We start from the raw sequence: 26,010 nt of genomic DNA, 5'->3' as shown, positions 1-26,010 counted from the left end.
TGGGCGGTATGTGGCTCTCAGAGCCTCACCCTACAGCTCATACTCACTCTTGTGAGCGCTGGCTACGGGGTAGGACTAACAGCATGTGTCTTGCTCCAGTTTTATTAGCAGCATGTCATGAAATCCGGTGCGGCTCTGTGAATGATGCTAAAAGCGTGGATTTACAGGGAATCTGTTAGAAGTGCACTTTTGTCATGCAGAGGCATGTAACGGATCTTGCTTCCTTGGCGAGTCACCAGGCAGAATAAGGTTAATACTGCTGACAGAAGAACAAGTCCAATGAAAAAAAAGGCTGCGAGTATTAGGCTGGTTTCTGCAGGACTCAAAGTTTTTCCAAAAAAATTGCTCCCATTGCTGTCATAATCTGTTAAAAGAGAATTAGTTCATGAAAAATCTGTGCATGAATCTGAAAAAATTTAAATGACATTCTATGAATAGAATCACAGAATAGAATCATAGAATTGTTTAGGTTGGAAAAGACCTTTAAGATCATCAAGTCCAATCGTCAACCCAACACTGCCAAGTCCACCACTAAACCACGTCCCTAAGCACCACATTTTGATGACTTTTAAATACCTCCAGGAATGGTGACTCCACCACTTCCATGGGCAGCCCGTTCCAATGCCTGACAACCCTTTCAGTGAAGTTTTTCCTAATATCCAATCTAAACCTCCCCTGGTGCAAGTTGAGCCCATTTCCTCTTGTCCCATCACTTGTCACTTGGGAGAGCAGACCAACACCCACCCCTCTACACCCTCCTTTCAGGTAGCTGTAGAGAGTGATAAGGTCTCCCCTCAGCCTCCCCTTCTTTGAGGACCCTTCCAACCCAAACCTATGATTCTATGATTCTCCAGGCTGAACACCCCCAGTTCCCTCAGTAACTCCTCACAGGACTTGTGCTCCAGACCCTTTCTCAGCTCTGTTCCCTTCTCTGGACACGCTCCAGCACCCTCACTGTCCTTCTTGTAGTGAGGCGCCCAGAACTGAACACCGGACTCAAGGTGCAGCCTCACCAGTGCCCAGTCCAGGGGGACAATCCCTGCCCTGGTCCTGCTGGTCACACTGTTCCTGATGCAGGCCATGCACTCCACTTAACTCCATTTAACTCAGTTTCGTAAGAAATCCTTACCCTTTGTAACGGTCCTATTTTTTGCAGTAGTTGTATCATATGCTCCAGTTGTGAGTCCTCCTTCTGAAGGAGTTCTGCGTTCTGTGCGGAGAAAGAGAAAATATAGTGAAGTTCAAAGTCTTAATAAACACTTATTTTCTCTCTCTCTCTTCTGGAAAAGTACCACGGCTTTTATTTATTTCCTTCTACCTCATCGATGTGAACAGAAAGCCTGATTAGATCAGCACAGCTATAAACAAATTGCTCTGGGCAGCTCTGTGGACAACATTCACCTTCTCTACAGGCAACTCTGTTACTTCAGTTCTGAATTTGCTTGTTCATTTCAAGTTTCACAGCCTGAACATATACGTTTTGTAAAATAAATTCCCCTTGTCCTAGGAGGGAGTATTTCGGCTATGTTTGGCATTATGTTTGGCATCCTGCTGCTATAGGGTTACAGGTACAAGGTCTGCCTGCTGGTGCTGTTGCAAGCGCAGTGGAGCCCCAGGAAGGCAATGCTAGGTCCAGATGTGTAGTGAAATTATGTGATGAGGAGAGCTGCTCACAAGGCACTTTTGGCTTCACTCGTAAGTGGTGGAAGGGACCAGCACCACTCAAAAGGTTTGCCAACTTTTCTTAGTCAAAGGATTGCCTATTTCCTGGACAGGATGAACAATAATTTTCTGGAACGTCTGGTGTCTCAGCTGGTCTCTGCCCATGCAGAAAGGAGCTCGAATAGCCCTGTGAGCCAGCAGTGGTTGCAGGGAGGAACCAGCACCATGCTAGTCCGCACACCCTCCACACATCACACGGCAGCGAGGTTAAAAAACAGCTTTGCAGCTGTTTTCTGCACCACCTGCCAGTGACTAATGGTCTTCAGGCTGCCCCTGTCTTAAAGGGGCTCTTGTGAAGCACCGACTTTTTAAGTTGCAGAGTGCAGCAAAGGTTACTGTCCTTGCCATGTTATTAGGGGTGTTTGTCCTGTCCCTAGATGATGCTAACTGGCCATGGCAGTAATTTACTGGCACTTCCGACCTGTGTGCAATGGTGACATTAGCTCTCTTCCTTTCCTCCTTGCCTTCCATCCGATCTGCTGTGATACCACCTCCGAGTCCTAGGACCCATTTCTGATACTGCACCTGATTTATTGATGGTGTAGGTCGTCTCCATGCCAGCATGGATGTGATCAGCGACATGGCAGTGAAGAAGCCACGTTCCAGGGTTTTCTGCTACGAGTTCAACTGTCTGGAACGTCCCAGGAAAAAGGTCATACACATCTCCTCTGTGGTCCTTATCTGTCTGTGGCAAGACAAAACCAGCACCGTAAGAGTCTTGTCTCAAAGACTACTCACAGGCACTGAGACTCCTGTTAGACTTTCAGCTCCTCAAGGCAGATCAAATACTTCTTGTTATACATTTCAGGTGTGCCTCACACAGGGAAACTGAGGTCTGTGGACATCCCTCATTAAATCAATCAATTAATTAACAACAGGAGACCCCTCCTAAGGACTTCAAGTGCTGGTTAGGCACAGGTGTTTCTTTGATAGACAGATAGACCTGTCAGTGCCAAGCTGTCCCAACATAACACCATACTGTAAGCAGGCATAACTTTCTGATTTCCAACTTTTATCTCCCCTTATACCCATGGGTAAATATATTTTTTAAATGCACCTATACCATGTCCTCCAATAGTGACCTTTATTCATGTTTTATAACAGGCTCAGAGTGGTAGATGTAATTAATTTTTTATTTCCTTTGCATGCGAACTCCCACTAACCTCAGCATTAGCCCTGGGCTCCATGCCCAAACTGCAAAACGAGGGTGGAACTTGTGCGTTTTTGCAGAAATTTCCCATCACATTATAAAGGTTTTACTTTGATTCATTTCACCAACCTTAAAGATGAAGGTCTGAGCATGGAAATGAACCGTATGGATATCCACTTCATTGCCCATTCCTATCAAATACCAGTTTGTCCTATCACCTTCATTCATCGTTAGGCCCAGGAGACTGTTATAAATCTTCCCATTGATTGCTGTAAGAATGACAAAATAGGACTGATTAATAACTGGCCACAGCATGAGTGATTATAACCTTCACTTCAGGCACCGTTTGCACTTTCTCTGTGAGGAGGAGGGGTGCCCAGGCAAAGAGGGGGCAGGCATGTATGACCAGGGCAGGATCTCTCCAGTAGTGACCACTGCCACTGCAGGGAGACAGTCACCTTTCTGTTTCAGTTTCCAAATAGTCTAGCATCTAAGTGCACAGCAACAACCATTTATCTGTCTTGAAAAGCATTGGGTGGGATTTTTACTGGTTGAATCTGAACTCTTAAATAGGATTTATGCTGAGAAGCTACATGGGAAAAGGGGGAATAGAGCTGTTATCTAAAATAGGTACCAACTGTAGAAAGAGAAGTTTGCTTTGCCAGGGCTCTTCCTGCCCCCACCCAGTCTGTTGCAGCTGGCTCCTGGGCTGGTTACTACTAGTGGTTTTAAAATGCCATCCTTACACTCCTACATAACAACCCTGCAAGGAACGCTACTCCCAAATGACAAGGGAAGTCTGGCAGGACAGCCTCTTCCCATGAGTTTAAGATTAAACAATCTTGTTAGAAAAATATCTTGGCTGGGGATTATGAAATCTTTTTATTTCCAGAGCGGCAGTTTATGAAGTTGTCACGTGGTTGGTAATTGCAGGCCAAGTCCAATGTCTTCATAAAAGGGCTGTGGAAAATTAATCTCTGTCCTCTTGGCTGCTGCCATCAAGTCCTACATACCATGCATGCTGTTGCCTTCTACAAAGTTCTCAGTGGAATTAAAATCATCAGGATTCTTATGAAGGTATGTTTCAATATTTTCTTTCAAATACCAGGATTCATTTTCATCAAACACCATAAACAGAAGAGTAAATTCACGATCAATGTCTTTCCTTAGACCTCTTTCATCTAGAATTCCTTTTCTGCAGACTACAAGAGGCCCAATCAGACCGCTGTATGTGTCCTGAAATAAAATAAATATATGCATTACAGATTTTCTAGTTCATCCAGGTATGAAATAGCTACAGATTAAATAAAGTTTAAATTCTCTTTTCCTATCAAATGAGAAAAAAATCATTACTCTCTCTGATTAGAGGTATCTTTCTCTACATGTCCCTATGTTAATGTATCAAAGCAATGTTTTGCCTTCATCCCAGATCCCTTCAGTGACTCTTTAAGGAGGGAATCACATTACCATGGTGTATCCCTGGGGTTTTCAGTAGATTAAATTACTCTGGCATGTGCAACTGTTATCAAAGATGACAGAGCATCTAACTGTGTAAATAGTTCCTCTAGTCTGTGGTCCTCACACAAATGAGAAGCAGGATCCTGTCAGAAATAGTATGCAAGGCAGGGTACTTTATCCTGAGCAATGTAATCTTTAATGACCATTTCTTGGTTACCTTTACAAAATTCACTGTTGAATAATAGACCCAAGTGATACAGTTTGGATCTGTTTTACCAGGGCCGGACCGTTCTGGGACATTCCACCTGTAGGTGTTTATTTCCCCTGAAACAGAGAGAACAATTTTACCAAGAGCAGCTGTGTGTTAGAGACTTTGAGTAGTATGTAACTGAGATCTGCTACCCTCCTCATCAAAAATGATCTGCATCAAAACTATCTGTGTAAGCATGCAACAATGGAAAATGGATGCGATTCTGCTTTCCAGAAGGTTAATGAGGTTCCAGTGGTGTAAATGAAGGCAGATAGCACCCAGAAAATTAGATCTGTAAGTGATGCTGGAAACAGTGACATCCCACAGGGGGAAGTTTAGAGGCAGGACTTTTCATCTTCCTTCTTGGGCAAAACTTGTAGCAGATGAATGATCTTGGATGTTGATGCTTAAGGTCCATTGAATGTGTTGGGAGCCAAACTCCAGAAAATGTTTCCTGGACTTGCTCAGTTGAGAAGGGCACAAAGCTGTGTCAGTTGCCACTGGGATTTTGCAGATGGTACTACAGCTCTGTATCAGCTCTTTCTTGGCTGGCAGAGGAGAGACGAGTTCATACCAACCTGCTGACTGGGAGAAACGGGGGGGGGGTCCTTTCCCCTTCCAGCTAAGTCCCTGCTCCCCAGCTATTAACAGAGAATCCCTGTCCCTTCCCAAAAGTCATCAACTCTGCCACATCCTCCCTGAACAGAGATTCCATGACCTCTGATATAAAAAAAAAAAAAAAAACCACACCAAAAAAACCCACCAAACCAAACAGAACAATCTGATGGAGAAATTATCTATTTGGGTGCGAATCAGCTCTCTACACACCTCAGTTCTCAAACACACCTACGTTCAGATGAATTTCCTGTGCTGTGTTTCCCTGCATTGGTTTTTTGCTGGTACTACAGAGAAGGGTAGAAGACCAAGGTGTGGCCAATACCCTACCATTTTAAGTGGTGGAAAAATTCTGAACCAGGCAGTCTCTGGCCCAAAAGTCTTCCAGGGTGATAAAACCTGAGAACAGCTGGGACGACACTACAAATCAGGGGAAAACAAGGAGATCACAGAACTGTTGGCCATGGTCTTAGTACAGCCACAAACCACCAGCTGCCAACAGCAGAGTGCACCAGGGCAAAGGAGAGTTTTCAAGATTAGATGGTTTTGAAGTGCCTGAATCTCATTTTCTGTCCTCAAGCCACTACACCATTTTGATGGATCATGAATAGTGGTTTTTATTGTATGGCAGTAACTACCAAAAAAAAGAAATGGTGACTCAAATAATCATACTGTTTGAGATGAATCTCATGTAAATGTTGCAATATCATCTAATCTTACAGGACAAGCACCTTCTGCTCGTTACAGCATGGGTTTACTCACTTCAGCAGAGATCAGAAAGGCTTTTGAGCCACAACACTACACTAATAGGATAAAAAACATTGACAAGAAATCCATCATTTTCCAAGGCATTCATGCCTTGCAGGCATACACCAGGGAAGAGTTTGTCATCCACCTTTATCCAGCCTACATGTCATCACCCCTTTTTAGAGAGGGGGCTGTAAGAAGAGAGCCTGGCCACGTTCCTTCACCACTTCCGTGCTTTTCACTCCTCACTGCAGGTTGTTTGGAGGCTGTAGATGGAAAAATCTCCACTCGACTTAAAACCTGAGATTTTAAATGGCATCAAAGACCTATCTTTGAAGTACAAGTGAAACATAACCCCTGAAAAGACTGATAAACATGAGGAAAATGGATGTTTTCTCCCTCTCTGCTGCTGGGTAAATGGAGGAATGGACAGGGAGAGGACAAAGCTGTGGCAGCTGAGAGCTATTTTGGCTTAGACTGCTATGGATCTGCTCTCCACATCTCTTCACCATGCCACCCACAGTCTCTAGGAGCTGGCAATGCTCTTGGGAGCACAGTTTAGCAGGACATAAATCTGACTGGTAACTGGGTCAGGATTTAGTAAAACTAGATGGGCTCTGGGGAGCCTAGGAAGATGGACAGCGAGGATTTTGAGATGATGATGGCAGGGACTGAAGTGCCCAGGAATTATTCTTTGCCCATCCCTGGAAGTGTCCAAGGCCAGGCTGGATGAGGCTTTGAACACCCTGGTCTAGTGGAGGGTGTCCCTGACCACGGCAGGGGGGTTGGAACTAGATGGTCTTTAAGGTCCATTCCAACCCAAACCATTCTATGATTCTGTGATTCTTGTTTTGAGTGACTTGTTTGCCATCTTAACTGCTGCTTCCAAACTCCTAGGGAAAAGTCTGTCCTTAAAACATGCTGATGAGCCCTTTCCTTGGGCTTACTGATAAATGCATACACCTTCCATCGTTTAACTCATCCCAAGGCTGCTCCCATGTGGACACAGGAGACATGACATCTTGGAACAAATAAGGGAATTGTATAAATCTGCTCTTTTTTTTTTTTTTCCCCTCATCTATTAACCACAGGTTTCACTCCTTTCCAGGAAGGCAGATGCTAGCTCATGTGTGGCCATGAATTGTATGTGATTGTATTGTATCGACACAGCTACCTACAGGAAAAAGGTTTCAGCTTCCAGAGAGGTTAGGTACATCCGAATTTCTTTTCATTTACTTTCTCAGTGAAGCTCATAAATACCATGCAAAATATCTCATGGGTGATGGAAAGAAAAGGTATGTACATTTTGGATTGACTAGAACACTTGGGTTTAAATTTAGCTTCTTAGTAGAATGTAAAACCCAAGATAAACACTGAAGTACAAAAATTTTAACAGGTATTTGTGTGAAAAATTCCAATGCTCTGAGAACTGTTTTCCTTACTAGAAACTGAGGCATATTTGCTGCACTTCTTCAAAGACTTTTAAATCATGTGACAGTGACATTTTGCATGTTATGCATCCGCTCTGAATGCAAATGACAACTCTGTGTAGATAAAGAGAGGCAGAGTTAACACTGCCAACTCTACCACAGAGTTCCTCAGTTTGTAAAATGCTGTTAGAGTGTCCAACTGGAGCAAATGCAGCACTGGCATTATTCTCTTGCCATGATAATGGCCTACTTTTGCTTTTTTTGGAGGTTGTCCAGTGATACTACATTCCTGTTTCTACTCTCCATAGGAACAAAGGTTCGTTCTCTGCCTGAACATGCTCACTTGATCAAGAACCTACATGTATAACAACACGGAATTGTATCTGAATAAACACTGAGTGTATTATGCCTGCAAGAACGTACAGTATGTGTGAGCTTGAAGAGGGATAATCCTTCATGTGTTAAAATGCTTTTATATACAGCCTTTGTAGCTCAAAGTAAAAGAGAAATAAAGAAGAGCCTTACCAGGGAGGGTGATTGGTGTCTCGGGTTGTTCTTCACAACCCACTTCTTCTATACCATGTGCACTTATTGAATAAGGCCTGCTGGCTTTGTTCTTGAACACAATCAGTACAGAGTCACCAACCTCGGCGTGGAGTAATGGCCCTAAATTAAAACAGGAGACACCGTTGATTAATGCTGCTTTTCTGAATTTTAACAGACTCGCAGTAGCTTGGCCTAGGAAAGGAGCCATGGTCTTTCTCAAAACCCTCAGGCTTTCCTGTTCTTTCAACAAAGCCATTAAAACTGGCCTGTTATCTCATGAAAAGCTTCATGTATATACATAATCTGGAGTTTTTTTTCAGTCAATAAGAAGAACTGTTCATTCTGGAGACACATCTTTGGACATCTTGTTTTTAAGGAAACCTTCCATGGATAGTTTTTGTATCTCTCAAAATTTTATTTCTTAAACTGCTAATGACTTTTTTAAAAAACAAAACAAAACAAACAAACAAAAACCCCCACCTTTTTAGTGTTTCAATGTAAAAGAAAATGCCAAATATATTCCTAGGGAGTTTTGACTACTTTACGACCAGTTGTTGCCCATTTGTCATCCCATAAAAAACATGAGCTGATGGTTATTTTAAAATATTTTGTCTTGCCCAATTTCAGATACAAATCTAGCCACTTAATACTAACTTAATCTACCTACAAGAACTTCCCCCATATTTCATGCTCTGAAGTTAATCCTGGAAATGCCATTTTCGCATCCTCCCTGTTAGTACTCTTTAAGAAACTCCTGATTACATGTTTGAGAATGAATCTTCTAATTTGGAAAGTACCTTCACACTCAGCAATTGTACAAATTGGGTGTAAAATCACAGATAACCTGGAATAAGCGTCAGTGTTCCTTCTTATTTATGTTACCAAAACCGGAAGAACTCTTAGTTTTTGGAAAGAAATCCTCTCACTTATCAGGCTCAGTCTGTGATCCATGAGAGCTACTTGCCCAGGATTTCCAAGTGCTCCTCCTCCTCTGTCCTCACTTTGCGTTGCGTGAAGTTGCCGTTTGTGTACTCCCAGTAAACCACCTTCTTGTATTTTGAACCAATCAGATCTTCTTCTTGGCTCAGGAAAACATGCCCGTAGCTGCAAAATAAAAAGGCAGAAATTCAAAGCACTAAACCTTACTTATTTAAAGGCCAGTAACTGTTGTGCTATTCACAGTAGATGTGATAAGAATATATGGCTTGGTCCATGATAATTGATGTGATACCCTGGGTTCTTGTGCTGGATTCAGACAGGAAAGAGTTAACTCTCTTTACCGTGGCTACTAGGAAGCTGTTCCTGGATGCAGAGAGCAGCACTGATAAGTCCTTGCTGGCACTGGGGAATGCCTGCACTGAATTCAAATTCTCCGCTTCTGACCCTGCAGCTGTGTTCCCAGCTATTGCTGTGTCGCTACAGGCAGTGCTGGGACACACAATTCAGGCACCTGACCCAAACTGACCAAGGGAGTATTTCATTCCATAGTACGTCATGCTCGGGGCAGAGGCGAGGAGGGGGTCTTGGAGCCATTACTCTCTCCCTGACTCTCTCTGGTTCACTCCCGTACACTTGCTAATCCTCACCCTGACTACTGCGTTGGCTGCTTTGCTCACTCCTGTGCTGGCTCGTTCGTGAGGGAGTTGGTGGGTTTGTTTAGTTTTCCCGGGCTTGCTGTTGCTGATGGGGTTCGCTTGGAATCTGCTGCAACAGCTCTAGGACTCTATCTCTTGGTCTCTCTCCCTGACTCTCTCTGGTTCACTCCCGTACACTTGCTAATCCTCACCCTGACTACTGCGTTGGCTGCTTTGCTCACTCCTGTGCTGGCTCGTTCGTGAGGGAGTTGGTGGGTTTGTTTAGTTTTCCCGGGCTTGCTGTTGCTGATGGGGTTCGCTTGGAATCTGCTGCAACAGCTCTAGGACTCTATCTCTTGGTCTGCAGCTCTCGGGCTGCAGCTCTCAGGCTCTCTGGGTCTGACTCTTAATTCTCAGCACCTGGTTGTGCATTAGTCAGTGGGTGGTGAGCAACCGTATCATAACTGTATAATATTGTATCATATGTTTTATTTCCTGTTATTTTAATTGTTTATTGTTAGTAGTATTTGTATATATTAATTTAGGTTTAATTAGTAAATAATTCTTATCTCAATTTCCTTATTTCTTTTTTGTCTGATCCTCCCCTGCTGTAGGAGGGAAGGGGGATTTGTGAGAGCAGCTTTGTGGTATTTTGCTAGCCGAAGTTAAACCACAACAGTTCTGCAAGAGATTTTACACAACAAATAGTAACAGTGATAATCCTCACTAAATGCACACACTGTATAAACAGGTGAAGCTGGGGATATATTGCATTCACCACAAACTTTGAGAACACAAATCCTTCACCAGACCTGTCAGAGGAGAGATGAAGTTAAAGCTAAGGGTGGGTTTTGACACTCCAGATGCAACCTCCACTCCAATAAAAATACTGCTTCTCTGTGCAAACCTGAATCTTCTTATGATGATGCTGCTTTCACTACCTTGACCATTAGTGAGCCACACAAAGATGATAACTGAAGCCTAACCTTGCAAAAGCGAATGCCACCATCTGAGATAAGAGGGGGCTTCTTTACCTTCCCAGCGAGGCCCACATTGCTCAGAGCAGTACTGCCGTGTCCTGCGCAGGGCTGGATGCTTTCCCAGCATGCAGATGAAGTGAGAAATGTCTTTTCCCTTCTGCATCTGGCAGAGAACGCTTTTCTGTGGCCTCAAGGTATGTTGGTTTTAGTTGGGATAGAGTTAATTTTCCTCACAGTGGCTAATAGGAGGCTGTGTTTTGGTTGTGTTAAGAATATTGACAATAGACTAATGTTTTTAGCCAAGCAATGTTTACATTAAGCCAAGAGCTTTTTTCTGTTTCTGATACTCACCTGTGTCCCAGCTGCTTCTTTACAAGGAGCTGGGAGGGGACACAGCCAAGAGAGCTAACACAAACTGACCAAAGGGGTTTTTCATGACATCAAGCATCATGCTCAGTATATAAGTTGGAGGTGGGCCAGGGGTCTTTCTCGCTGTCCAACTTGATCTCACCCTTGGGCTCTGGCTCTTGCTACTCAAGGGACTGGCTGGGCATTGGTTGGTGGGTTGTGAGAAGCTGTATAATTTTTTTTCTTTTCCATTATTTTCATTACAGATTATTAATAGTAATATTAGTATAATTAGTATTGTCAGCATTATTATAATTATTTCATTTATTGTCAATTATTAAGTTGTTCTTAACTCATGAGTTTCCTTGTCTTTTCCTCCTATTCTCCTCCCTATCCCACTAGTGGAAGAAGGAGGTGAGCAAGTGGCTGTGTGGTACTTGGTTTCTGGCTGGGGTTAAACCACAACACCAGGTTTACAGTCACCCACATCTCATGGTTGCTGCTCCCAAGGGCTGGCTCGCCAGCAGAGGACACTGGCCACCAGCTGCAGAGGAGAGCCTTCACACTCTTCTGAGAGCAGGAGTGGCTCCTGACAGCTCATCTCCAAGGTGCCCCTGGCAGGGGAGTTGCAAGGTTGGCTCACAGCATACTAAATAAAGCAAAAACTGCCCCAGGAATACTGCTTACCATGGTAATATACTGTGTGTAACAGCAGCCTTTTGATGATACTGGAATTAATTGTTTGGGTTTTTTTAAAAACACACTTCACCTGTGACTCTTCAGGTGTATTTCCTACAGACTCCACCATACTCTTCCTTTTACAGGGTGCAGTTTCCCAGCCACTTTTTCTAATGATTGTTTTAGAAATATACTCCTTGTTCTTTTTTGTTTTCACCAAAATGGTCGCAGAGATTTCCATATGCAGTATGATCTGGAACGTGTATGTTCTGCACACGCTCTTTATTAATTTGCCCAGTGCAGCATAGACATGATTCACTTCTGGCTGTTACCTCATTCTGACTCTTCCAAGGGATCCAGGGGCTACCACGCTGCTGTGAAGCAGGCTCAGCACCTCCCTGATGCATCTGCACTGCTTGCAGGGGTTCACATCTGGGACAGGTACCTGGGTTTCTCCTCCATGAAAACCAGAGTACTGGGATGGCAAGACTGGGGAGAGTGAGGAAGTGGGAGGAGAGGGGGCATGACTATGGGGCTGAGCCAGGGCTGAAGCACACACATGGATTTAGGGACTTGGAAGCCTTCTTAGGCTCAGCATTACAAGACACACTGAGATGAAAACATTTTAACATGCTGCCTATGAACTAGCTGTGTCTAAGAAGCTGTGACTTCATAAATGTTTTCTCTTATTTTGCTCAGCAGAGCGTGTCTTCTAAGAAGTAGAAGGCTGGCTTTGTGAAAGGATGCCTCTAAATCCACCCTCCAGTTTGAGTGTGCCCTGTGCCCATGATTCTTTTTTGCTTTGGGTACCTTTCCTCATTGCTGCTGATGTTGTAAATCTTCGGTGCTGAGCTCTTGTTTGAGGCATAGTCCCACTCCACCTCCTCTGCAGCGATGTAGTAGAGCCTCATGGCCCCGTGCTGCTGCTGGGCTTGGGTGGTATTGCGGCAGCTGCTGACCTCGTACAGATGTTTCATCCCACCGACAAAGTGATCAAAAGTCCTGCAAACCACTTTGAATGTGCCTGGAAAGGAAAGCTCTTGAGATTTAGCCAATTTAAAAAACTCTAAAAAGCAGCTTGGCAGGCTAGGTCCTGTGCCTGTTACATCTCTGATCTGTCCTGAAACAAACGTCCATGATGCTGTATGGAAAGCCAGGCATACATCTCCCAAGGATGCTTCTATCACCCTGAGCCCGCTGGCTTTGAAGAATTAAGGGGACTGCAAGAGAAACTAGTTGATAAAATAGATATGCATCAATCACCTCCTTTGGTCACCACGTGCTCTATGGTCTCAAGACATAAGAGGATGGGGTTTCAGGCTGATACTCACACACTCAGGAGTAAACATGTGCATAAGACTCTGTAGGGCTGTAACCTGTAACTCCTCCATTACTACAGGTTTTTCAACTAAAAGCCAAATATGAATGCAGATACAAATAGAGATCTGTAAGTCAGCAAGTAATTTTTTGCTCCATCGGAAAGTATAGCTTGCTCCATCGGAAAGTGTATCTTGCTCCATCTTCACCCAAAAATCTGCATAATTCCTAACTCTTTAGGTTAGTTTATCTTACCTAAGGGAATTCTGAAAAGCAATTGATTAGACATCTGGCAGCAAGAACAAGCTTGCCCCAAAGCCTTCACTGGTGCTGCCCGTGCTGCAGACGTGCCCAGGGGGAGCAGGAGAAGACGTAGGAGGTGTGTGCACCACAAACACCGGTAAAGGCACAGAGAAACAGGGGGTGTGTTTCAGAGATGCTATTTCCTTGTCCCTGCACACAGAGCTTCTGTGCCAGCCTTGGGTGCACAGGACTCTGCGCTGAGCCCCTGAAGCAGTCTGGTGTAATCAGGTTAATGAGGTCTCCGAGAGACATTGTAATACAGATACAGACCCATTATACAAGAATGCCCCTACTACACAGGAAAACCATTTAGTTACATGCACATATATGGTACACAAACTACTGAGTTAAACTGTAACTTTCTGACCCTTTGCTCTCCCTCAATGAAAGGCCAACCACCATGAGCCATTTTTTTTGTAGCTCTGATGGTCAAAGGCTGCTGTGACAGTGGGAGCATCTTTTGGCACATCCATGGGCAGATTTTAAGATTTGTATCCTCCTTCCCATTCACTCAAGCAGAAGCTGACCACAATGTAGTCCTGTGGAGCTCCACTTATTAGCATTCTTGTGAAGGAGAAAAGCACTTTCACAGCTGCTTTGTATGTGAGTCAGTGATGGAACCAAAATTAGAAGCATAGCTCTGTCCAGACTGGATCTCAGTCCATTCCTTCTGCTTCTAAGGCAAAAGTGATGAAAAGGGTAAAATAACATGCATTTAAGTAAAGTCTCGCGTGTTGGTGACTGTAAAATCTGATAATTCATTTAATTTCCGTTGTTGCCAGTGGAGGGTCATCTGGCAAAAAATAATAATCCCCTAGAATGTATTGTTTAGTGTGAGTGCTGCAGTGCAGCTTCATGAGAGATGGTGGAAACGGATATTATATACATAAGAAAAGAATCTGTTGTGTCCCAGACACCAGTGCCAGAGCTCTAACCCTGGCTTGGTGCATGCACACAAGGCAAACAGGTATTTCTATCAAGTGCTCCAGCCAAGGATGGTCCTTGGCATAGCCTTACACAACTCCGATGGCTCTGTTGATTTTAACAGCAATGCACCAATGTAAAGAAGAGTAAAGTTGCACACTTTGACATGAAGCTTATCTGAAGTGTCTCCAACAACGAAATCATCCCTTGTGAGTTTGAAGAATGTATCACTGGATTATACCTGAGAATTAAAAGTACCTTTAAAGTATATGCATCTGAACAAATTCCTAAAGACTAATTATTTTTTAATAACTACTATTGAATTCCTAAAATACTTCAAATGATGCTGACTATCTACATAGCAGTGAATTTCATCTTTGCTAAAAAATCCTGGTTTAAGAGTAACAGAAATTCTATGAGCCCATTAGCTGTCTGTCTGACTGCTTCTCTGCCTACCCCAAAGTCATCACAGCCTCTGCTTTTTGTTGCACACATTTATTTTATTTACAGCACCTTGCCAGAAAAGTAGGCCAGCCTGAATTCTCAGCTATGCCAAGTCCCCATGGTCCTCACAATTTCAGGCTCTATGGTGCAGAGCAGAGCATCTCACTGGTTGTTATTTTGGCTGCCCGATTTCTGCACACGCCACATCACCAAGATAAGCTCGTGAACATACCCACACGGTCTGGCTGCATCAGCGCTGTCCCCGATAAATGAGGAAACAAGGCCAGCCCGTCCCTCGTCGTCCCTCTCAGGTCGATGGTGTTTCCTTGAAAATGAACCCCATGCATGTCGTAGTGACTGCCCAGCCCAATGAGGTGCCAGGAGACCTTGTCATCCTTGCACATGGCCAGGCCTGGCAGGTTACCAAACAAGTAGCCGTTGACAGCTGGAGGAGAAGGAAAGAGCCCAGTTAGCAGCAGGCAGGTAGAAACTCATCACAGAAACTCCTACCACCTCTCTGGCAAGACTCGTGGCTCAGCAAGTCATGGCCTTAGTTAAAGTGGCATTTTGTAAAGCAAAGTTTGCACTGAATGATACCAACCTAATGCAATGATATTCTTATAAACTCTGAGCTTTTACCTTTCTTCTTAGCCTGTAAAATCTTCTGACAGCTTTCTGCGGTGATGTAGTACTTCTTGTCTGAGCTTTTCAGGGTGCCTCACAGACACCAGTTAAGGCATAAATTAGGTACCTCCTTTCAGCCTGGAGAATATATAACCAGACCATTAAGGCCATAGAGTGGGCCAAAAAGAGTCCAAGTTATAAATTCAGTTCTGATGGAGTGTTTTGATGTCACTTTAGACCTTTGGTTTCCACTTTTACTTCCAAAATGTCTCTCTCTCTTTCACAAGGATGTTATGAGGCTGAACTCCCTAATTCTCAAATGCTCTCCGTAATCATGGGGTGAACAAAAATTCAGTATGGGATAGCACCTCATAACAGAAAAATAAAATAGGTGGGTTTGGAGAGTACATATCCTCAGTGCTCTTCAAAAAACTAAGGCAAAAAGAGGTTATGAGATTTGCTCACACCTGTCATGTCAGAAATAACTTGGAGGAGGTCCATATTCAAGTCGGATACTTACATGTGGAAGTAATGTTTTAAAATATTATTGGTCATTCCCCATGTCTTTGCTTTTCCTCTGCTGGAGGTGATCACTCTCCAAGTGGGAGTGAGCAGAGCAGAGTGGATGGATCTTCATTGTTCAAGTCAGTGCCAAGGCCGGCAGTGAAATTTGTCACCAGTGAACTTTGGCCTTTTCTGCAGTTGGTGCCTGACTCTGGCATTATGCCTTTTTATAGACCTAAAAGTGTTCTATCTACAAACTACACTTTGTTCCCTTTCTCCAGGTGTAGTTGGTGGGTGGATGCATTCATTGCTGATGTGACTAAGGTTTCTACTTGCACTCCAGTGCACTGCAGTCAGCAGATGATAAAATCTGCCAACTCACCTTCCTAATATGACTGAAGAGAAAATATCATTAGCAGACATCAGACATTTCATACCATGCATTTTGTTGGATTCCTTGAAATCTGCATCATTTTCATCTACTTTTGACGGGTCTCCAGTAAAAGCTTCAATATTCTTGTGCAGATACCAGCTGTCATTCTCATCAAAGATTGAAAAGAGGAGGTAAAATTCTCTGTCTATTCCTTTCTGTAGCCAAGAAGGAAGCCAAGACATTAAAACAAAAGTCTGTGCAGACTTACCTGAGTAAAAATTTTTTTTTAACAAAGCTTTCTTTCCCCAAAAAATTGCAGCTGCCTTCTTACTATGTAATTGTAGAGACAGGGATTGGCACTCTGGATAAATGAAGTTTCCTTTACTAACTTAGGATGGAAAGATGACTTCATTGATAATAAGTGCATGAAAAAGATGGAAAACCTAAGGATGAACCTGCATACTGGGGAATGCCAGTTTCACCTTCGTAACTATACCCTTAGGTCAGCTTTTACCCTGAGGAATGACATTTGTCTGATCTCCAAAAACTGAGCTGGGAACTGGGCAAATTGGCCCATATGGGAACCACCCTCTGTTGCACCACCCTGCTGTTGAGGACAGGCAGATGTTTGCATTGGGCACCTGTGTCCCATCGTGATTCAGCGTGTTCTTCCGACAGACCAGCAAGGGCCCCACGAGGCCAGAGTTGGTGTCCTTGACGGCATTGGTGGCTGAGTAGTACAGATAAGTCAGGCATGGTGGGTCGCTCCCGGTTGGACCTCCGTTTTCAGGCACTCTCCATTTGTATGTGAAGGTTTCACCTGGCTTAACATGGGCTCCTGGCTTCAGATAGCCTGGAGAGAGAAAATTGGGAAGCACCAAGGTTATGGGAAGGTTTTGTCTTCCTGAATGTGTTAGCTGAGAGTCAGACATAGCTGCTGGTTTCTGTGGACAAGCTTCCCCTTGCAGCCACAGCTCGAGCACCATTCCATAGTCTGGACACTTATGCCATGGAGACATCTCAACGGAGTCTTGTGCCATGGGGACAAACAATCAATCCCTGCAGAACAAGTTTAGCTGCTTCACCCAGATGCCTTCTGATGCTATCTGGATTATCTGCATTCAGTCAGACAAGACATGCAGAGCTCATCCTTGTGCTTAAAATGCTTCCTCTAATGTTTGTAACCTACCTGCCCCATCGTGAGATTTATCTGTGGCATGAACGCAGACTCTGGTTTTTCATTAAGCCAACAAAGCAATTACATCAGTGAGCAGAGCTGCAGCTGAGGCTGTTTAGAAATTCAAAACACATCTGATCCTGGTAATTGTTTCTTTTTGATTTTGGGATCGTCAGAGTCTCCAGAGGGCGGTTGCTGCTACTGTTTTTAGAAGCTACTTTTAAAGGATTTGGGCCATTGTCTGCTGCTGTGCACAGGGTGGATGTAGCATCACTGGTGTAATTTAGCCACTGTAAAAGAGTTTTGGCATTCACTCAGAGAGGATTTACAAAAGGGTCTTGAAAGGAAAGTTGGGAAAAAGGGCCATCCCTGCCCTTTTTAGAGAAGTGCTAAGTAACCTTTTGGTCTTTGTTATGAGGAGGATCAAACCAGAAATTTTGTTTAATACTTAAGCATCCATTGACTGGATTTTCTCAGCACAGTCAGATGTGTCTGGCAGCAGCAGACTGCACCAATCTAATACTCCTCTCTAATACTCCATGGGAATCCTCCTGGAAACTTAGATCCGAGTGAAAATATCAGGGTTACATTTAAACACATACTATTTGCCACAAACTGCAATACTCCTGCAACATTATTTGATGCTACTGGATTCATCCTGGAACAGTGCTCAGTGAGGAGAAGAATATTGATTTGGAGGTAAAAATGGACAAGAGACTGGACAACTATCAAATGCAACATGGAAGAGTATTTTCTGATAGTGCAATTGAAAAAAGGTATCTGTAGACATCTGTAGATGTCTGTAGGTACATTTATGTACAGTATTCTCACATGAATAAGCTGCACTTATAAAATATGCAGCCTTTGAAAAATCATTTACCTTCAGTGTAAACCTACAGCCCCTATAGCAGCTGTGCCAGTATACACCTGCAGGTAGATGTGACGGAAATCCAAGACACAAGGGTTACAGTGAGAGAAGAAGGGGCAGGAAGATTGTTTCCGGATCTGGAGTCAGGTTCCTCTCCAAAAACCCAGAGGTGAGCCATACATGCTGCTGCTGACATGTAAGATCTGGTTTGCTTTTGCTCCACACCAAAGGGTGCAATGCTGATGGGCACTATTATCAGGGAACATTAAATGCACGACAGGACTGAGAGCAGGGGGAAGCTGCATTTCCACCATGGAACTAGCTCTGACCAGGTGGCATCAGGATGTGTGTGGATAACTTCAAGGCTGAACTCAAGACACTTGTTTTGTCATGCACTGGGGCCTGCTGGCAAATCTGTTGTGTTGCAAGGTCAGCAACTAGAGACAACAGAATTTAATAAAGCCTTTTGTATTGATTTTATTGTATAATGAGCTTTACATGTTGACCTAATTCTCTTAGCACATTTCTCAAAAGAGGGATTATGTCCCATGAGTTTCTTTCTGTTGTGTTGTAGTGGAAACAAAGCAGTTTAGATAAGGAGAAACCTACCTTTCTTTTCCGTGCTGCAAATGTGGCAAAACACTTTTTCAGAGGCCACAATATTCTCTCTGCAAATGCTATGGATGGGATTCAACTCACCTTATTTTGGCCCTATAAAGCTCAGTTCCTATCCCACTTTCTGTAGTCTGTGGAGACAGGAAGGTATCTCCAGAGGGTGACCTTCTGCCTTCTAAAATATACAAGGTGAATGGGACTTCTCACCTGCTGAAGGGGTCATTTCTTGTCACTGACTGAAAAAGGTGCCTACCAAATAAATATGGCACTCAGCATTTAAAGGTTAAACTTAGGTGATAAAGACCCTTGCACAAATGAGAGGAAGCCTTTAGTGAATGTTCCATTTCACGTTTACATGTTTATCAGGATTAATAAGGATTCTCTCTGCTTCACATTCCAGGTCAATCAGATAAAAGATGCTCTGACACTCACTATCCTGACAGTGAAGCAAGGGCAATGCCTGACCTGGATTAAAGAACCAGGAGTGAAGCAACTCAGACCATGTGGACAGCTGTATCCAAATACTCAGCAGTGGCCTCATGCCAGGTCCTAAACTTTGTTCTTCTGGAGCATGTCCAGAGGAGATCCCTGACTGGGATAGTTGAGTGATAGTAGATTAGAACTAATATAAATTGGATTGGTCTTGTGACTTTTGCTCAACATGGACCTCAGCTACTTACAGATGCCTTGTCTGGCACATGCCCAAGGGGAAGAACCAGTACAGAGGCAGACTGGGGAGTCCTGTGCATTGCGACACGTAGGGTAGCTACAAATGAATCAAATCATCCCTTCTGTGCCTTAACATCCACACAAAGGGAAAATCTGCAGAGGAACAGGAGATCTTTAAGCTCAGATATTCTGGATGTACCAATACAGCTGTACAGGCAAAACTTACCATCTAAGTAGGGAGCACCTTCTGACATCTTGCTGAAGCTAACGCCGTGGGCCATAATGCTATAGCTCCTTTTGGCTTTGTTGGCAAAAGTAACTAGCACGGTATCTCCCACTTCAGCTTTTATAACTGGGCCTTAAAAAAAGAGAGTGAGGGAAGGTGTTAGAAGAAGAACTGCCCTCTAACATTCCCATCTAAACAAGGGAGGGCTGACTGGCAGCTTCGTGCACAGAATTCCCCTCCAGATCCAAGTGGATCTGTGTTCAAACCCAATGTCATGACAAGAAGGGAAATTATTCACTGTACCAAGTATTCCCAGGTGTTTCATGCCCTCTGACTGAATCTTCTTCTTACTGAACGTCGAGTCAGTATATTCCACATAGCGCACTTTCCAGTATTGCCCTCCTATTCTATCAGTCCCTTGTGTGAAATATATTGCAGATTCACTGTGGAATTAACAAATTGGACTGGTTAAATAACTGGAGCTTCAGGCAAAACCCTTAATTTAGGATCAATTTATTACTCCAGCTAATGGAGAAATTACACCCCCCCAAGTTAGTAGCTTGCATACCCTTTTCTAGCAGATGAAGGGAGATATACCTGGTCTGAATTACAGTTAACAAATATTCATTGTGCATTAGACTTCCATGTGCTTAACCCCAATTTACTTAGGGCAAGACCTATGTCAGCTTACCCCAGAGAAGTTCATAGAATCATAGAATCATAGAATGGTTAGGGTTGGAAGGGACCTTAAAGACCATCTAGTTCCAACCCCCCTGCCGTGGTCAGGGACACCTTCCACTAGACCAGGTTGCTCAAAGCTACATCCAGCCTGGCCTTGAAGACGCAAGACCTGTGCCATTACCAGTGCACAATGTGTCGCTAATCCTTCTTAGTTTTCTTAGAAGATACTGTAATACCATTTATTTTCATCAGTAGTTAACAGGGGGAAAAAAATTTACCATTATGGCAACTCTGAGATACGCCAACTGCAGGTGTGAAAGCTGCCTGAGGAGTCTTGACGTAAGGTCATTAACTCTGCTGAACTTTGCATACCTCACCAGGGCTCACTTTCTCCATGAACTTAATGGAGGGAGATAAGTGCTTCCAGAAGGCAACTCCAAGCATCGCAGTTAAAATCTAACTTCCTGACAACGTTGTTTAAATCCATTCCTCCCTGCCTCTTTCAATTAGAATTAATAACAGTGCAGGACCTAGCCCTGCTGAATCACTGGGGAAGTCTCACCCAGACTCCTGAAATTAAAGCACAACAGGAGAGGACAAGAAAGCTTACCTGCCAGTGGCATTTAAACCCTGCCCAGTGAATTTATCATAACCGTCAGGTCCGTAATTCCAGACCACTTCTTCAGCAGCGATATAATATATTCTCTTGTCACTGAGTGGTGAAGGCCGAGACAAGTTTTTCTGGCAGATCTGAACATCATACAATGCCTCCATGCCACCTGGGAGGAGAAAGAGTCTGGAGAGAGTCCTTGGCCAGCTGTGGAGTCAGCAATCTCATGGATACAAATGCACATTCAGAACTCTCTAGGAGCTATGTGGATTGGAAAAAATGACTGGGATCATTTGGGTAAATTTCTGTTTTTGAAGCCTTCCTCCACCTACACAGGGACAGATATTAGCCCCCTTCTCTTGCAAGGAGGTACATCCCATAGGTGAAATGCACTGATATCAATCACACTCTTCTCTAGGTTTATTTATTCAGTTCCCTAATCTGGGTAAGGATGCTATAATGGTTTTGGGGGTGAGAGTGCCTCCTGAAGTGTGCAAAATGTCATCATCTTCCCCTGACTTTCATTGAGTTTCAGAGACTGGTTATTACCTCACTGAAGATATTTGTTTCATGCCAGAATCAAATCTATTTTGCATAATGCGAATTCCATTGAAACCAATGTGTAAAAAAAGTAAAAATCTCCCAACTCATGACCATTTCTATGTTAATTATACATTGCCTGCTGTCATGAGACCTATTTTATGATATGTGCTCTCAGGCTCTTGCACCACACAGGTATCACAACATCCTCATCAAATTCCTTCATGTAAAGGTTCCTGAAAACACTGCCAATTTTCGTCTTGATTTCTGTGAAGGAAAAACCTGTGAGGTGTTCAGCTGGCACGATACTTCCTTATGCGTAAGTACTTATCTACAACAAAAAGTGATGATGAAGGCTCCTCTCATTGCTCATCAAAATGTCTGGTTTACAGAGGAAGTGTGGTGTCAGCGCTGGGTCCAGCAAGCCTTCCTCATATGAACTACATAGCTGAGTCATTCATACTAGCTGAAGGTTTTGCCCAACATGTATAATTTTTACTGATGACTAAACACATATTCATGATATTTATCTGGTGAAATAGTTCAAAAGTATTCAGTTAGGCCAAAAAAAAAAAAAAAGTAAGTGTCAAATCATGGTTCCCCTGGAAACGTCTCTCAGTTTTCTTTTCCAAGCAAAATGGAGGCTGGAACTGGAATGGAGGGTCAGGGAGATCTATAGCATCATACCTCGTAAGTGCTCATTAACTTGGCATGTTATCAGCCACCTCCCAGGGCTGTCGGGGGTCATCTCCGCTGTGATGAACGTTGCTGGGAACAGACCGATGACATCTGCCCTCTGGTCTCTGTTAGTGAATGTGTGGCCGTAGAAATAGGCGGCGTGGATATCTATCTCGCTTCCCATGCCAAACAAATGCCAGGACATAGAAGTGTCAGCACACATCTCCAAGCCGGGGAGATTGCCATAAATGTAACCATTAATAGCTAAAAACAAAAGTATGAGACTTTGTGAGAGGTGAAAGAGAAGTGCTAAATGTCTCTGACCCCATTTCTAAGGATGATCCTTTCCTGGCCCAGAAAAGAAACTGTCTGGATGTCTACACTGAATAAGACCCTCACAGGTTCCTTGATGAAGAAAAACATTTTTGAACACCTGGCTTACAGCTCTGGATGATCAAATGACCCAAATCCTCTGGTTAGGTCTGTGGAAAACTTCCTCGGTGATATCAAGATCTTACAATGTTCAAGTCATCACCAAAAGGGCTTGATAATGAAATTAACTTGTTCTGCAGCTATTTAGCATGTCTGAAATTTGTTTCCTCTTATTCTGAGTCATAAATATACCATTTTATGCCAAGCTTAAGCAATTTGGACTTGAAAATTATTATATCAGTCAAATCAGTTTAGTCAGCTCTTTCTTCCTCATTTGCCACACCTGACAATGTGTCAGGACACTAGGAGAATGAGGCTTGTATTTTGCAAAATATTTTAGCTCCTAGTCTCCATTGAAAATCAAAATACAGAGAAATATCTGGATTTAACTTCTTAGGCCAGCTTTCCAAATGGCACAAAGTACTATTGGCCAATGGATCTCCAGAGGGCAGGAGTGGTTGCACCAGCCAGTCCACCACCCACAAGGCCCTTGGAGAAATGCTGAACTCTTCCAATACACGTGTTTCAAAGTGCTCTGCAGAGCCCTTTTCTCTTTTCACAGCTGGTCAAATAGCGACCAAATGGCTTAAATCTGTTGCCAAAGATAAAATGCTAAACAAGTGGTGAAGCTGGCTATGAAAGCCAAATCCCCTTTCTGCAAACTGGTGTGTTGTGCTGTACTCAGGGAGAGGCTTTTTATCCACACATTACTTCCACATTGACCCATTTCATGCTGCCACAGAGAAAGGAGAGACATCACAAGGGTGAGAAAGCCCTACTGAAATGAAAAGAGCCTGGTCACTGCTGTAGAGCACCTGAGAGCTCAAGAGTCATGCTCACCATGCATTCGGTTACTGGTCCGGAAACGTTCATCCTCTTTGTCAACTGTAGCTGGTTCTAAGCAGAAGGTGTTTATATTCTCATCGAGATACCAGCTGAAGTTTTCATCTACAATGCTAAACATCAGGGCAAAAGCGTTAGCAGCACCAGTCCCTTCTATGGAAGTCTCATCTGCAGTTCCTAAATTGCAAACGAAAAGCAAAGTGATAAAAAAAGCCTTGGATGGGATTGAATTTAAAAGTGACAATAACTTTGGAGCACTGGAGGAAATACAGTGCTCTGCACAGGATCTATAGGGCAGGATGAATCTCGTCTCATTTTGCTCTTCTAAGACATCTTGACCCCCCTCTAACAGCCTTTGGGCAGATGAGTGCCTCCAGAAGGCAGTTCAGCTCGCCTAAGTCAAGCTGATATTTCAGGATCTCTTTGGTTTGACCTAAGCACAAGTAGCTGCCAACATCTGTGGTTCCATTTTCCCCATCTTTGGCCCACTGCACCCAATCCTGCTCTTCAGTCAGTATGAGTATCTGTGTGCCTATACAGTGAGACAGGTCAGGGACCTGATCCAGCTGGAAACCAGTGATATTTTTTTGGACCAGGAATTAAGAAGAGGCAAGGGGTAGCCTGCATTTCTGTTGCATTGAAGCAATTTGTGACCCAAACGCTCAGAATGGCCATGTAAATGTAGCTCTCCCTCCATGTACTAACATGAAAGCTTTGACAGTTATCTAGGACCAGATACTTAAATTGAAAAAGGCTGAAGGCAGGATCTATTCAGGCTAAGTTCAGTACCATTACCTGAGTGACCTTTTTGGTAACAACCTGAGACTATAGGAGAGGTGATACTGGGTAGTCTGTTATTAGCTGTTGGCAGGTTTCGACTTCATCTAATCATCCCGTCTACTTCTGAGCCCATGACAACTTTTGCTTCCCCTATAGGAAGGGAGCCCAGAGCCTTGCTGTCAGTCCTGTGAGGAGCCACCCACCACTGCTGGACAGAGGGCTCGATGAGTTCGAGACCAAACATGCAGACAACCCAGCCTTTCAGGCTAGGATTGTTTTGAACGGGCTATTTCCTAGCTTCATGCATTAAGCCATAGCTATTGGCTGAGTTTCCCACATTCAGACAGCTGTGCAGATTTCAAAGGCTCCCCAGGAGAAAAAATGTCTGAGATATTTTAATTGTGCGAGTTAAGATGGAGATCAGGCCTGTCCTTTCCATGTTGAAGTCTTTCTCTTCTTCATATATAAAACCTACTTCACTTAGATATTGCATATATAAAATCAGAGCTGATTTTGTACTGTGGGAGGTACTGGGAAGAGGTGACTGTTTCACATGTCCCCGGGGGATAGGGATGACGGCTCTGCTGACAGAGGGGAGAGGGCTGGTACATGGTCCCTGAGAGCTCCAGCACAAAATTAGCAGGCTTAACGTACTACGCAGGACAGGCTGTCACCTCAGCTGTTCAGCACACATCCCCATATGGTTTTGATATATAACTTGTAAGCAAAAATAAATATGTAATCCATATGGAGAAAAAATTATGAAGAACATTAGGGTTTCAAGTATGCAAATGTCAATGCTGAAGTCACCCGCCCAGTCCTAATTTCATTTCCTGGGCAATGAGTCCTTTGCTTGTCCTGAAATGGTCCCAGTTTGGGAACACTGATTTTTGGTCTCGGCCACGACTGGCTGGGCACAGAGCATGCTGCAGTCCCTCCACCAGCCGAGGCAAATCTCTAGTGAAGCCAAAGGGGAGCAGGAAGGGGGTTGTCCCAGAGCTACAATACCTACCCTGGGATGCTCCTGGAATGGCCCAGCTATTCCTTGCCCCTTTTTATGGGCTATGTAGGGATAGACTCTAGACCATCATGTTTATACCTGTAAGCAAAAATGACTGTTAAGATGCCAAGCTTGGCAGAGGGGCTTGCTTTATCAGTGTTTCTAGCTCAGTACCTTTTTTACAAACCAGCAGTGGCCCAATTAAACCCGATGCAATATCTCTTGGTGTGTCAATGTGAGAATGGTAAATCCAAGTCAAGCAGTTTGAGTCTGCCAAAGTTGGGGAATAATCTTTCCTTACTGGCCATGTGTATGTGTAATTTCCACCGGGAACAACAAAGTCATCCTCTTTGCTTTTGCCGCCAGTTCCATCAGGGTAAAGTGCTCCTAATACATTAAAAGGAAAAAAGGAAGCAGTTAGCCCTTCCTTAACAGTTTTCCTTAAATTAATGTGTCATTTTTTCTATTTTATCACATATTTATAAAATAATATAGCACTCACAAACACAGACTTACTGAGAAATTGTGAAAAAATATCAGAAGTTCTAGTAAAACCACCAAGAAAATGTTGAGAGTTAAAACCAATTATGTATCAGTAGACAAAACTGTAAAAATGCGTTAACAATCTCTAAGTTTTACTTGGCTCTTTTATCAGTCAACTACACATTTTGTCAGTTAACGTGTATCTTCTCACAGAAAACTGATGAGAGTAATGAATGTAGACAGATCCATACAGTCCTCTAACCAAAATATGCATGCATGGGTTTGGGTTTCTGAAAATTAAATCAGACGTGTTTAGCCCTATAGAGAGGAGAACACTTACTTACAAAATCTCCATCCATTCAAACAGGTTAGTAGTAGAAGGAAGGAGGGAAGATGCTTCGGTGACTTATTATCCAGGAAA

General features: G+C 43.5%; 1 protein-coding gene across 1 annotated transcript in view; it reads right to left on the bottom strand.

Annotated features, from left to right (window-relative positions):
* Nucleotides 1-161: 161 nt before the first annotated feature.
* The window catches only part of LOC104506222 (hephaestin-like protein 1), a 36,231-nt gene continuing 10,382 nt past the window's right edge, over nucleotides 162-26,010 (bottom strand). Inside the window, exons 3-20 of the mRNA XM_010147105.1 lie at nucleotides 25,281-25,493; nucleotides 23,324-23,503; nucleotides 22,061-22,315; nucleotides 20,834-21,002; nucleotides 19,846-19,985; nucleotides 19,543-19,674; nucleotides 16,629-16,840; nucleotides 16,052-16,202; nucleotides 14,719-14,931; nucleotides 12,309-12,522; nucleotides 8,883-9,022; nucleotides 7,898-8,038; nucleotides 4,548-4,654; nucleotides 3,886-4,108; nucleotides 3,002-3,141; nucleotides 2,248-2,407; nucleotides 1,130-1,210; nucleotides 162-364 (exon numbers count right to left, since the gene is read on the bottom strand). Coding sequence (XP_010145407.1) covers nucleotides 162-364; nucleotides 1,130-1,210; nucleotides 2,248-2,407; nucleotides 3,002-3,141; nucleotides 3,886-4,108; nucleotides 4,548-4,654; nucleotides 7,898-8,038; nucleotides 8,883-9,022; nucleotides 12,309-12,522; nucleotides 14,719-14,931; nucleotides 16,052-16,202; nucleotides 16,629-16,840; nucleotides 19,543-19,674; nucleotides 19,846-19,985; nucleotides 20,834-21,002; nucleotides 22,061-22,315; nucleotides 23,324-23,447 — 2,805 coding nt within the window. The 5' untranslated portion in view covers nucleotides 23,448-23,503; nucleotides 25,281-25,493. The remainder of the gene's footprint in view (nucleotides 365-1,129; nucleotides 1,211-2,247; nucleotides 2,408-3,001; nucleotides 3,142-3,885; nucleotides 4,109-4,547; nucleotides 4,655-7,897; nucleotides 8,039-8,882; nucleotides 9,023-12,308; nucleotides 12,523-14,718; nucleotides 14,932-16,051; nucleotides 16,203-16,628; nucleotides 16,841-19,542; nucleotides 19,675-19,845; nucleotides 19,986-20,833; nucleotides 21,003-22,060; nucleotides 22,316-23,323; nucleotides 23,504-25,280; nucleotides 25,494-26,010) is intronic.

This window comes from Eurypyga helias, unplaced genomic scaffold (genome assembly GCF_000690775.1).
Source record: "Eurypyga helias isolate BGI_N326 unplaced genomic scaffold, ASM69077v1 scaffold6912, whole genome shotgun sequence".
Lineage (NCBI taxonomy): Eukaryota > Metazoa > Chordata > Aves > Eurypygiformes > Eurypygidae > Eurypyga > Eurypyga helias.
Note: the sequence above shows the minus strand (reverse complement) of the source record. Positions and strands in the feature narration are given on the sequence as shown.